This window comes from Trichechus manatus, unplaced genomic scaffold, assembly GCF_000243295.1.
Source record: "Trichechus manatus latirostris isolate Lorelei unplaced genomic scaffold, TriManLat1.0 scaffold00236, whole genome shotgun sequence".
NCBI classification, from domain to species: domain Eukaryota; kingdom Metazoa; phylum Chordata; class Mammalia; order Sirenia; family Trichechidae; genus Trichechus; species Trichechus manatus.
The window spans coordinates 2,644,884-2,658,506 of record NW_004444172.1 but is presented as its reverse complement, the minus strand read 5'-3'; the positions used below and the strand labels follow the sequence as shown (position 1 = coordinate 2,658,506).

The 13,623-nt window shown below is 48.0% G+C and overlaps 1 protein-coding gene across 1 annotated transcript in view; it reads left to right on the top strand.

Annotated features, from left to right (window-relative positions):
* The first annotated feature begins 5,543 nt into the window (after positions 1–5,543).
* The window catches only part of UBE2L6 (ubiquitin conjugating enzyme E2 L6), a 31,749-nt gene continuing 23,669 nt past the window's right edge, over positions 5,544–13,623 (top strand). Inside the window, exons 1-2 of the mRNA XM_004389189.2 lie at positions 5,544–5,656; positions 9,393–9,488. Coding sequence (XP_004389246.1) covers positions 5,630–5,656; positions 9,393–9,488 — 123 coding nt within the window. The 5' untranslated portion in view covers positions 5,544–5,629. The remainder of the gene's footprint in view (positions 5,657–9,392; positions 9,489–13,623) is intronic.

The window sequence follows — 13,623 nt, the reverse complement described above, 5'->3', positions numbered from 1 at the left end:
TTGACTCAACTCTGACTCATGGCAACCTCATGTATATCAGAGTAGAACTGTGCTCCATAGGGTTTTTACTGACTGATTTTTTTGGAAGTAGATCACCAAGCCTTTCTTCCAAGGTGCTTCTGGGTGGACTTGAACCTCCAAACTTTCAGTTAGCAGCCAAGTGCAATCAGCTGTTTGCACCACCCAGGGACTTCTGGACAACACCAGATGATCTCAAAGACTCTGGCATTAAGGGGATCTAGGGCTAATTTGAAGGTCCTGGGACAGCCACATTTTAGAGGCTACTCCCTGTTAAGAATAACAACTTACATGTGCCTGTCACTTTGCAGCAATCAAAGTCCTTCAGGTACACAACCTCATGAAGCAGCCAGGGCAGAGATCCTCACCCTCTTTTGTAACGTGAAGGAACTGAGGCTGAGAAGAGCCTGGTAGCTAAGAGGCAGGAAGTTAGCAGTTAGAGACCTGGGGCAAGCGACCTTGCTTCACTCAGCCTGTTTCCTCACCTACAAAATGGAGATAATAAAATAACCTATTTTATGAAATTAGAGTGAAAATCAGTCATGATAATGCATGTCAAGCACTGAGCACAATGCTTGTCACGTTCAGTAGTCGGTAGCTCCTGTCGTTGTTGTTATTGTTGTTACCTGACTTTCCCGAAGTCCCACAATGAGCGCATGAGCAAACGTCGGAGCCAGGCTGAGGAAGCAGGTCCTTCGATTCACCAGGTCATGTCTCCCCTGCTCTTGTGGCAAGGGACCCCCAGATCCCTTCCTGGGGTGCCCCATTTCCAGGACTACCTCTACTTCATCCCCTTCACCTCAGCCTTCATCCGGGTGCAGCCTATGAGGAGGTGTGTGTGTATGTGTATATGTGTGTGTATGGGTATATGTGTGTGTGTATTGTGTGTGTATGTATATATGTGTATGTGTGTGTGTATGGGTGTATGCGTGTATTGTGTATGTATATGTGTGTATGGTGTGTGTGTGTGTGACTAAACCAAGAGAAAGGGGATGTGGGGCTGGCTGGAGGAGGCAGCCCCTTCCTCAATCAAAAGAAGCAGGAAATTCCCTTCTTCCTCTGGTTCCCTAAGGGCCTCTCTGGACTGTCCAGAGAAGGGGAGGGCGGGGTAGGTCTGACATTAACCCCTTCTGCCCCAGACAGGAACCAGTCCAGTGTGAGAGCCTCCAGGAAAATCAACTGCGCCTCCTAACCGGAATCACCCACTCGGGTTGCATTGCAGCCTCTCAAAGCCCTCAGAACAACCCGAACTCTCTGATATCTCACCCAGCGCTCTGTGCTGTGAACAGGTGAAGTGCTCTATCACCTACAAGGCGCCCCTCACATCCACAATCTTATTTCATCCTCACAATAAACAGGGAAGTCTGAGAGTTGGCAGAGCTGAGTCGAAAAGTCAAGTCTGGAGGCCTTTTCCCTGCAACCTTTTGTCATCTACAAAGCTGTGTGTCTCTTCTGCTCTTTGTTAAAATCCAAAATCCACAGTCAGCCTCTTTGCAGTATTAGCACAGGGCCTCACACAATAGGTGCTCATAAGCGTTGAGCAATGTATGAATAAATGGCAGAGACTGGATTAGAGAGAGGAAAGAGTCCTCGTGGCGCAGTGATTAAAGCACTCAGCTTCTAACTGAAGGCTCAGCAGTTCGAACCCACCAGCCACTCTGGGGGAGAAAGATGTGGCAGTCTGCTTCCATAAAGATTACGGCCTCGGAAACCCTATGGGGCAGTTCTACTCTGTCCTATAGCGTCGCTATGAATCGGAATCAACTAGACGGCAATGAGTGGTTTTGGTTTTTGGATATATATGTATGTATGGAGAGAGAAAGAGAGACAGAGAGAGACATTATCTTAAGGAAATGGCTCATGCAGTTGCAGAGGCTGGCAAGTCCCAAGTCTGTGAGGTCAGGCGTCAAGCTGGAGGCTTCTCCTGACTCACGTAGCTGCAGGGGCTGACGAACCCAAGATTGACAGGTAAGACAGCAGGCTGCTGACTCACAGGCTGCAGAGGCTGACAAATCCCAATATCAGCAGGCAATACTGCAGGCTGCTAGCTCAAGTCCCTAGAATCTGAGGTCGGATGATGACAAGCTGGATGCAGGATTCAGAGCAAGAGAGTGAGCTTTGCCAAAATATCCATATATATTGGATGCAGGCCACACCCCCAAGGAAACTCCCTTTTCAACTGATTGGCTGCTCACATCAGATCACAAAATGGAAGATGACTATGTCATTACATAACTGCCAAACTACATCATTACATAACTACCAAACTGCTGAGAATCATGGCCCAGCCAAGATGACACACAACCCTAACCATCACAAAAACCCTATGGAGCACACTTCTACTCTGACATATATGGGGTTGCCATGAGTTGGTGTTGCCATGAGGAGTCAGAGTCACCTCAAAGGTAACTTGTTTTTAACTCAGAAAGATAGTCATGCCATTGCCCAAAGGGAGCAAGCTCATGAATTTGTTCCTCGCACTCAGCACCCCCTGGGCAGGCACCTGGCATCATTTAAATAACAGTAAGTATTATTATTATAACAATCACTTACTTCCCACTGTTCTAAGTTCGTAAGTTCTTTACAACTATCTACTCATTGTTCCTCACATTTACCTATTAGTCCCATTTTACAGATGAGAAAACACAAGCACAGACAGGTTAAGTACTTTGCCCAAGGTTATTCAGCCAATAATGTTGGAGTTGGGATTCAAATCTGATTATTTCTTTCTTGGGCTTGCTTATAATTTTCAAAGTTCTTCCACTTCTGTGAGCTTAGCCTCTCAACAGTCCTGGGAGGCAGGTATGTCCACTATGAAGGGGCTAGGGAGGTTCCATGGCCCACCCGATGCCATACAGTGTGTGTGTGGAACCAGAACCCAGGTCTTCTGGCTCCCAGCCCAGGGCTTGTTCTGACAACAAAGGTCTGCACTGTACAAGGACATGACACGTGGGTCACCCAGCTGTGCGAGGATTTAGGACCTGTCCCACAATGGAGCTGAATCCATGACTCTGGATTCATACGCATACACACACACAATGCACACACATTTACTTCTGGACAGGCAGGGGCACTGGGGTAACAGCCTGTCTGCAGGAATGCAGGGTTTCTGGAATAGAAGGGAAGGAGAAGCAAGGAGCGTGGACAGAAACTTTTGCTCTACATCATCAAACCACTTTCAGTTTCTATATATACTGCCTTTGCATGTTTAATCAGGCTATTCCCACTTCTAAGAACACCCTCTTCCCATGTTCTCACTCCAGCTAACTCATCAAGCTTCACGACTCATTTGGATTTTTTAACTTTTCCAGGAAAGCTCGCTCCTCTCCCTGGGGCTAGGTAAAATGAGCCCCTTCCTTGCTCCCATATCATCACGTGACTGCATATATCTTTATGTTCACCTCTTTGCATTAAAAACACAGGGGCTGCATTCCTTCCCCTGTCCCTATAGTCTGAGAGCTCCTTAAGGACAGAGACCTCACTTTCTCACAGTGGCATCCTCAGTCCCTAAGGGCAGTGCCTGGTCCATGTACTGAGTATGCAAGTACTGAGTATGAAGTGCTTGTTAAGGTCAGATTCGGAAACACCCAGGGGCTCCTGGGGAGAAAGACCTGGCTATCTGCTCCTGTAAAGATTACAGCCTAGAAAACCCTATGGGGAGTTCTACTCTGTCACATGGGGTCACTATGAGTCGAAACCGACTCTATGGCGCCTAACAGCAGCAACTGAGAAGACTGACCAGACATGGGTTCAAATGCCAGTTCCAATAGGACTCAGTTTTCTCATCTTTAAAACAGAAATAAGTCTACCTGCGTTAGGGAATAGTAGACAGTGTCTTAATCATTTCTGGTGTACAGAAGATACCCATTTCAAATTTGTTGAATTAAACAGCGTCATTTGCCCTGCAAATACATCCCACATCTGAGCAGAGAACTCAGCAGCTGGTACCAAGATAAAAACTGTGTGAGGTATTATTATGGATTACATTGTGTCCCCCAAAATATGTGCTGGAATCCTAACCCCCATGCCTGGGGATGTAATCCTGTTTGGAAATAGGGTTTTCTTTGTTATGTTACTTGGACCGTACACAGTGGAGGAGGTTTTAAATCTAATCACTTCTGAGTTATAAAAAGAGTAGATTAGATGCAGAGAAATAGTAACACAGGGGGATAGGGGACAGATGCTATGTGAGGATCTTCTACAAGCTAAGGAACCAAGGAATGCTGGGGACTACCTACAAGGAAGGAATTGATACCACAGAGACCATGATTTGGACTTTTAGCCTCTAGAACTGTGAGGAAATAAACTTCTGTTCTTTAAAGTCACCCCCTGCGGTATTTGTGTTACAGCAGCATTAGGTAATTAAAACCAAAAAACCAAAACCCATTGCCGTCGAGTTGATTCCGATTCATAGTGACCCTATAGGACAGAGTAGAACTGCCCCATAGGGTTTCCTAGGAGTACCTGCTGGATTTGAACTGCTGACCTTTTGGTTAGTAGCCAAACTCTTTAACCACTACGCCACCAGTGTTCTTTCCTCATCTGGGCTGAAGTGGGGTGCTGGGAGGGGGGAGAAGAAGGGCTCAGAGTCTAGGAGATTCTGTGAGTCCTGAGAGTCTGGCAGATTCTTCCCTAGATGCTGCTGCTCAGTGCTCAGGGGCTGCTGTTGCACAGTGGGCTCAGCTTCGGCTGGGAGAGGGGTCTCTGCCCCTGACCAAAGGAGTAGGCCCTCAGTGTGCAATGGGTCGGTGGTAACATAAGGGAGGCTGAGTAGCTTTCCCGTGGGGAAAGGCTCCTCAAATCCGTCTTGGGGCATCCCTCACCCAACTGTTTCCCAGACCAGCATGAGGTCGGCACTGACTAAATACTAGGCCAAGTAAAGAACGGAATGAACAGGGGACCGACTCTTCAAAGCAAGAGAAAAAGGTCCAAACAGCGCCTCCTTGTGGAGCTTTTCACCAAGCAAACTTCTGGGAGAAACGTCCTTGCAGTTCCGCCGCCGAATGCTGGACAGCACGAAGAACTCCAACCCCCCGTTTTTAGAGATGGGGCACTGGGCACAGAGAGAAGAAGGGACTTGTCCAGGGGGCTCCAGAAATTTGCTAGAGGAGGGGTTTTAGGGCAGTGGTTGGGGGATCTGTCGTGGAACAGAGTTTGTATCCCTGCATTTATTTAGGGCGAGTGTGTATTCCGGGCGGCGAGGAGCGGGCTGATGGAGAGGAGTCCCTGGGGCGGCCCCCGGAAGGAAGCAGCACCCGGATGAGCGGACCCCAGCCCCGCGCCCCGCGCGCTCACCGCCTGGTGCAGGGCGCCCCTCAGCGGGACTCAGAGACCAGGCACGCCGCGCGCTTCAGGGACCGCCCGTGTCCCGCACAAAGAGCGCGAGCTCTGCGGATCTGAGCCTACCGCGCCGCGGCCAGGCCGGGTCCTCCCCGCAGGGCCACGTGTGTCTTCGAAAAGCCAGCGGGAAACAGGACTGCTGCTGCCCGGCAATCGCGCGGGTGGAGCCGAGCACAGGCGGGGCTCTCAGTGGTGGGGTTCCCGGGGCGGGGCGCCGAGTCCCTGCGCACTGTCAGCTGGCGTCAGCTACTGCCCCACACTCCACTCCGAGATGTCAGCGAGGAAGCGCGTGGCGAGGGTAACTGCGTATGGGACGGTCCATCTCTCTCCATCCCTTCCCTGGTCCCCCCCACCCCCCACTCCCTTCCCAGGCTCCCTGCTCCCTCCATCCCTTCCCCGGCTGTCTCCTCCCTCCATCCCTTCCCGGGCTTCCTTCTCCCTCCATCCTTTCCCCTGCTGGTTCTCCGCGCGCTTCTTTTAGTGCAGGTACCTGGGCTGGCTGAATGCCAGTCATCCTCTGCTCCCTCCCTAGGGGAGGAGGGTCTGCGAGAGGGGCCAGAGCTTGGGTTTTGGGGGGCGAGGGTGCATACGGGGTGTGGTGCCGCTGGCTCCAGGAGCCGTGCTGGGGGTGGGGTGAGCTGACTGCAGTTTCCCCCAAACTGGTTTGAGTTTCAGTTTCACTTCTGCCAGTAACTCGTGAGAACAATTGCGTGAGTCTCTTGTGCGGGAAAGGTTCCTTGGCCTCCTCCGGGTGGCAGGCCCTCTGCTGTGGGCGGGGAATGGTCTATGCACCGAGATTAGGGGATAAAGTCCTTTTCTTGGAATAGCCAATGACCCGCTCCCTGGGCTGATACCTGCTTGACTAGAGTCCAAAGCAGCATGGTATGCTGACAGGAATAGGGCAGAGTTCCCTGGGTGTTCTCGGGGTGAGACGATGCCAGACAGAGCAGGGAAGGCTCCTGGAGGTGGTGGTGTGCGCTTCGTTCCTTGTTCTGCTGGTGCTGTTGAATGCCTTTTATATGCTGGCCCTGTTCTAGGTGGTGGGGAGGCAGAGGAGAACAAACGACACAAATCCCTGTCCTCTTTGAGTCTTCGTTCTAATCAGGGACACAGTTTGAGATGAGGTCTGGAAGGACGGGATTAGGGTAGATTCCTCCGGGAGTTCTGAAAACCCAGGGTGTTTTGGGGGCCCGGGATGTAGCTGGAGATGGAGAAAAATGCTGGTCAAGTGGATCTGACACCCCCAGACTATGAGTCTCTCCGAAGTGTCCCTCTAATCTGCAGAGTGGAGGAGGGGGCTGAGGGGAGTGCCTGCTACCCCCAGCTTCTGAGAAGATGGTCTCAGACTGGGTCACCCAGAGTAGGCTCAATCCAGAAGAACCAAAATCTGAAGGGTGACTACAAAATGGGGTTGGGGTCTTTCCAGTGGGAAAGAGATGGGAGCCAGTATTTATCACACTGGAGTCCCTGGGTGGTGCAAACTGGTTAACACACTCAGCAGCTAAAATAAAGGTTGGCAATTCAAGTCTACCCAGGTGCCTCAGAAGAAAGCCCTGGCAATCTACTTCCAAAAAAATCAGCCATTGAGACTCCTGTGGAGTACAGTTCTACGCTAACACACACAGGGTGGCCATGAGTTGGAATCGATTAGATGGAAACTGGTTTTATTTATCACACTGGCATCATTATGTGCCAGGCGGTTTATGTCAGTTGTTTCGTCTAATTCTCACAGCCACCCTATACCGCATTTTACAGATGAGGAAATTGAGGTCTGGGTAAAATAACTCGTTTGTCCAGGGTCACCCAAGAAGGAAGAGATGGGGGTGGGATCTGAGCCAGGTCCTTGGGAGTCCAAACACAGGCTCTTTCAATGGCCACTCTACTTTCACTTTCTTTTCCGGTAAGTCCAGTGATTTCTTAACAGGCCTCGGGAAAGAGCTGTGTGTTCTAGCTTGGGTTTCAACATCCTCAGGCATTGGGAAAGTTTTGGCAGAACTCACCTGTAATAGATAAAATCCTAAGTATTCCTGTTTGTAGTAAAGTCAGGGAAAAATTCCATTCCAGAGCTTCTTTGTTCAACCTTGGGCTTCATTCTTGCCAAAAATAACATGATACCGGAACCAGACCTGAAGTAGCAGATGCTTCTGTTTGTGGTAAAAGATAAATGAGAAGTCATAGAATCTGGGCAGAAGGCATGAAAAGTGGTTTACTGGGGTGAAGAGAGAGAGAGGGGAACGAGGGTGTGTTTATATTTTGGGAGGGGGAAATAGAAAGGTCAGATGGTGTACAGTATCAAAGGACCCCTCCTTATCTGGGAACTGGGTTCGGGGAACAATCTCTCTGCCTTTGTTTACATCAGAGTTTCTCAACCACCTCGCTACTGACATTTGGCCGGGTAATTCTTTGTTGTGGGAGGTTGTCTTTAGCACTCTACCCACTAGACGCCAGTAGCATCCCTGCCTCCAGATTTTGGCAAATGTTCCCTGGGGTATAAAAATGGCCCCAGGTGAGAATCAGCAGTTTACACCCATTTGGTGTTCCAGAGGAATATGACTTGTCCTTGAATGTCATTTTATGTTTTGTTTTGAAAAAAAAAGTTCTGTAGTCACCAAAGGGCCAGGGGCTGTTTGGTCAAATACATTTGAGAATTACTGCATACTATGGGCTTGCATTTTTGAGATTCATTACACAATAGCATATTAAAGGCTCTGGAAAGCCCTGTAGTAAAGAAACCTATTTAGCCCAGTGTCTCCCAAACATACTCCCCCTTGGAACGCTTCCCTGTAATAACTGTTGACCTTCCATGGGACACACTATACATTTGCCCTTATTGGACCTGTCTTGGTGTCCCTCCTCTTCTCTGCATGGCCGACTCCTGTTTATTCTGCGTGGCGCAGCTCACCATCTGCAGCCTCTGTAAGCCTTCCTGCTCCCATCTCCTCTCCTTCCCCATTGTGTCCACACACGTCATTTTTGTAATCGCATTCATGTTTCCTCCATTATGTCATGGATGTTCTTGAGGCCTGGGCCATGTCTTGGTCGATAGAGAATGCTCAGTCAGTGGCTGTTGAGGTGATTGGGTGAGGTCCAGGTGACTGGGCCACATTCTGGGACAATGAATCCCTCCCTGTCCCTGTTTCTCTGCTTGGTGTGTAGAGTTCTCATCTGCTGTGGTCCACTTGAGTCGTTTTCCTCCCCCAGCCCTGGGCTAGTGGAGTCTGACAAGGATGAGGTGATGTCTTTGCCACCCACTCTGCCATGAGCACTGGTGTGTGCATCTCATCATGCTGGGCACTTGGTGGATGCCGATGGAAGGAAGGGACGGAGAGGAAAGGAGGGAGAGAATTAAGACCTAGTGATTGTCTAGGAAGAGGGCAAGAGGGTTAAGTACCTTGGTTTCAGGAGACTTCTAAGAGTGTTTAGTTCCAAGTTTTCATATTTTCGAGAAGTGATCTGGCGCTTCCCTACACCTAGTAACCACAGAATTGTAAGGCTGAAATCATATGATTCACTGAATGGTCTATGCACCGAGATTAGGGGATAAAGTCCTTTTCTTGGAATAGCCAATGACCCGCTCCCTGGGCTGATACCTGCTTGACTAGAGTCCAAAGCAGCATGGGATGCTGACAGGAATAGGGCAAAGTTCCCTAGAGCATGCTAAACCAAAAAACCAAACCCACTGCTGTCAAGTCAGCTCTGACTCATGGCGCCGCTCCTCTGTTACAGAGTAGAGCTGCTCCATAGGGTTTTCTTGGCTGTAATCTGTACGAAAGCAGATCACCGGGCTTTTCTTCCGTGGCTTTGCTGGATGGGTTTGAACCACCAACCTTTAGGTTAATAGACCAACGTAAACCATTTGTGCCACCCAGAGACCTTGACACATACTAAGTGCTCCATAATTGGGCGCTTTGACTTTGCTGGCTTCTGCCACCTAGGGTGTTGTGTTTTGGACAGGACAACTTGCCGCTGGGGCAGGGGCAGGGGCTGAAATGGGGAAGTCGAGGCCAACTGCCCGCTTGCTGTTCCCTCTACAGGAGCTGGAGGATCTGCAGAGCCAGCTTCCCCCGTACCTGCGGAACCTGGTCAGTGAAGATGCCAACGTCATGGTGTGGCACGTGCTCCTCCTGCCCGTGAGTGTCCACAGGGATTGGGGCTCTGGACTGCGGGCGGCTTAGGCCAGGGGCATGGACAGGGAAGGTCAGGACTGGGCAGCACTTTTCCCAGGAAGTTATATATGAGAATCACCTGGGGGTCTTGTTAAACTGTTGATTCTGATCCACAACCACAGCAACAACATATCTAGGGTGGAAATGCAAATTCTCATCAGGGAACTTGTTAGAAATGCAAATTCTCAGCAGGGGTTCAAACTGGAATGAACTGGTTTGAAGCCCTGGTTCAAATCCACCTATATTTCCCTCAGAGGAAAGGCCTGGCAATCTACTTCCAAAAGATCACATCTGTGAAAACTCTGTGGAGTGCAGTTCTACTCTGACACACGTGGGGTTGCCATGAGTTAGAATTGACCCCATGACAACTGGGGGGGAAAAAAAAGGCCTTTGTCAAGTGGTAGGGGCAAACTTCTGCGTTCCCACCAAGAAAACTCAAACCCATTGCCCTTGAGTCTATTCTGATGCATAGGAACCCTATAGGATAGAGCAGAACTGCCCCATAGGGTTTCCAAGGAGCGCCTGGTAGATTCGAACTGCTAACCTTTTGGTTAGCAGCCAAACTCTTTAACTGCTATGCCACCAGAGTTTCTACAGTTGGTAAAATTTACTCCCCTAAACCTGAAATGTTTTTTTTCTTTTAAAGACTAATTTCAGAAAATCATTGTTCCAGGTGACAACTCAGATAACTTATCTCTACTGTTCTGATTTCTCTATACTTATTATTTGATATCATCTTGGTAAAAATCTCCCTTTGGAAGTCATATTCCAGAGAACTTATCATCAGAGTACAAGCTCTTTATTTTGCCAGTTAATTATTAGTGGCTGAGGATACTTTCTTATAGAAATTCATTCATATACCTTTGGTCACTCAAATGAAAACATTTGAGTTTTTTGCAGTCAAAGCTCTTTGGAAGGGAACATACCCATCTGCAGATACAGGTCTGGTGGTGGATATTTCTACATACCTAAGTGTAGGTGACGCTTATATGTCAATATAGACAGTAGACCACACAAAGGCCACAGTCAGGGCAACTTCTTAGACATAACCAAACACCTCGAGGGATGAAGTTCCTAGGCTCGTAGGTGAAGGACCATAGACTCGGGGGACATCTTCATAAATTGGCACGACCTATTTCATAAAGGCAAAGTTCTGCATCCTACTTTGGTGAGTAGCGTCTGGGGTCTTAAAAACTTGTGAGTGGCCATCTAAGATACAACTATCAGTCTCTTACCATCTGGAGCAAAAGAGAATTAAGAAAACTGAAGACCCAAAGGAGCAATTAGTCCAAAGGACTAATGGACCACATGAACCATAGCCTACGTGACCCTGAGACCAGAAGAACTAGATGGTGCCTGGCTACCACTACTGACCTCTTTGACTGAGATCACAACAGAGGGTCCCAGACAAAACGGGAGAAAAATTGCAGAACAAAAAATCAAATTCACAAAAAAGACCAGGCTTACTGGTCTGATAGAGACTGGAGGAACCCCGAGACTATGGCCCTAAGACACCCTTCTGCTCTGGAACTGAAACCATTACCAAAAACCACCCATCAGCCAAACCATAGACAGGCCCGTAAACTAACACTCACGAGGAGTGTGTTCCTTAGAACAATCTGTTATATGAGATCAAAAGGGCAACATTTGCTCAAAAGCAAAGATGATAAGTCAGGAAGAGATAGCAAGTCAGTACAAAAGGAAACAGGGAACCTAGGATGGAAGTGGGAGGAGGGCAGGCACACTGTGAGCAATGGAATCAATGTCATGGAACACTGTGTATAAACTATTGAATGGGAAACTAGTTTGCTATGTAAGCTTTCACGTAATGCACAATAAAAATTTAAAAAAAAAGCTTTTTGGGATGGAAAGAGAATAATTCATCTTATTATTTAGAATTTGGATGTCTTGCTGATAATACAGAGTGCCTGGGTTGTGCCATCTCTTGTCTTTCAACTGATCTGTAGCCCAGAAAAATAGAAATTGTTTGAGTTGAATCAACATTTGAACCTTCTGTCAAGTCCCTTGGGCTGCTGGGTTGAAGCAATTCACTTACCTGGCTTGGAGTGAGAACACCTGTTAGGTGCCAGGGGAAGAAGGTGCTGGAAGGAGCTCCAGGGACTGATTTGATCTCCAAGGAAACCAGCTTTGAGACGATAAGAATGAAGGGAAGGAGCAAGTCAGAAGGAACAAAGTGGTGGTAGGAAAACCTAGAGAAGGTCACATTTGGGAGAATACACTAAAATCAGAGGACCCTAAGTGTTGGCAGGACTAAGGTGGGTAGGTGCACCCAGGAAAGAGCCAAGATCTGACAGCCATACAAGGGTCTTGAAGAAGCATGCTAGTTGGGAGGAACCCCAGGGCTGGGGACCAAAACTTGGCACAGACTAGTCTGCCAGGGGGATCTGCAGGGACCCAGTGAAGCTGTAAAGGAAGGGATGGTTGGCCAGCAGGGAAGGGCAGCTGGGAAGGTCTGTGGGGTGAGCAGATAGCTTCCCCCTCAAAGGCTCAGTCTCCATCCACATGTTCACTCAGGCAGCCTCACTTCACTGATCGTGGTTATAGAAGATCACAGCTGGATGGCCCTTTTGAAGCTATTAGTAAGAGTTCACATTTATTGAAATCCTCTGTTCTAAGTACATTATATTTGTGGTCATATTGAATCTTCACAGTCAATGAGGAAGTTAGTATTATATTTTACTACCTACCAGCTGTTTAATTTTACAGTAAACTCTCATATATTAACAGTTGCTGTCAAGTCAATTCTGATTCATGGCGACCTCGTGTGTCAGAGTGCAATTATGCTCCATAGGGTTTTCTTTATTCCCATACAAAGATTTATACATACACTGTTATGTGACTCTAATTGCTCTCCCCATACTGTGACAGCACATTTCTCCTTTCCACCCCTGACTCCCCATGTCCATTCAACCAGCTCCTAACCCTCTCTGCATTCCCGTCTCACCTCCGGACAGAAGCTGCCCGTTTAGTCTCTTGTATCTACTTGAGCTAAGAGGCACACTCCTCACGAGTATCACTTTATGTCCCACAATCCAGTCCAATCCCTGTCTGAAGAGTTGGCCTCAGAAATTGTTTTAGTTCTGGGCTGATAGAGAATCCAGGGACCATGCTTTCTGGGGTTCCTCCAGTCTCAGTCAGAACATTAAGTCTGGTCTTCTTACAAGAATTTGAGTTCTGCACCCCACCTTTCTCCTGCTCCATCAGGGACTCTCTGTTGTGTTCCCTGTCAGTGTGGTCATTGGTAGTAGCCGGGCACCATCTAGTTCTTCTTGTCTCAGGCTGATGAAGTCTCTGGTTTATGCGGCCCTTTCTGTCTCTTGCGCCACTACTTTCCTTGTGTCTTTGGTGTTCTTCATTCTCCTTTACTCCAGGTGGTTGGGACCAATTGATACATCTTAGATGGCTGCTTGCAAGTTTTTAAGACCCCAGACGCCACTCACCAAAGTAGGTTGCAGAACATTTTCTTAATAAGCTTTGTTATACCAAATGACCTAGATGTCCCCTGAAAGCATGGTCCCCAGACCCCTACCCCTGCCACTCTGTCCCTCAAAGTTTTTGATTGTATTCAGGAAACTTCTTAGCTTTGGTTTAGTCCAGTTGTGCTGACTTCCCCGGTAGTGTGTACTGTCCTTCCCTTCGCCTAAGATAATTCTTATCTACTATCTAGTTAGTAAATAACTCTCACACAACCTTGTAACCATCAAAGAATGTTTTCTTCTGTGTTTAAACCTTTTCTTGAGTTCTTATAATAGTGGTCTTATACAATGTTTGTCCTTCCGTTACTGACTAAATTCACTCAGCTTAATGCACTCCAGATTCCTCCATGTTATACGACGTTTCACAGCTTCATTGTTGTTCTTTATTGTTGCGTAGTATTCCATTGTGTGAATATACCATAATTTGTTTATCCATTCGTCCGTTGATGGACACCTAGGTTGTTTCCATCTTTTTGCTATTGTGAACAGTGCTGCAGTGAACATATCTATTCATGTGACGGCTCTTATTTCTCTAGGATATATTCCAAGGAGTGGGATAGCTGGATCATATGGTACTTCTATTTCTAGCTTTTTAAGGAAGC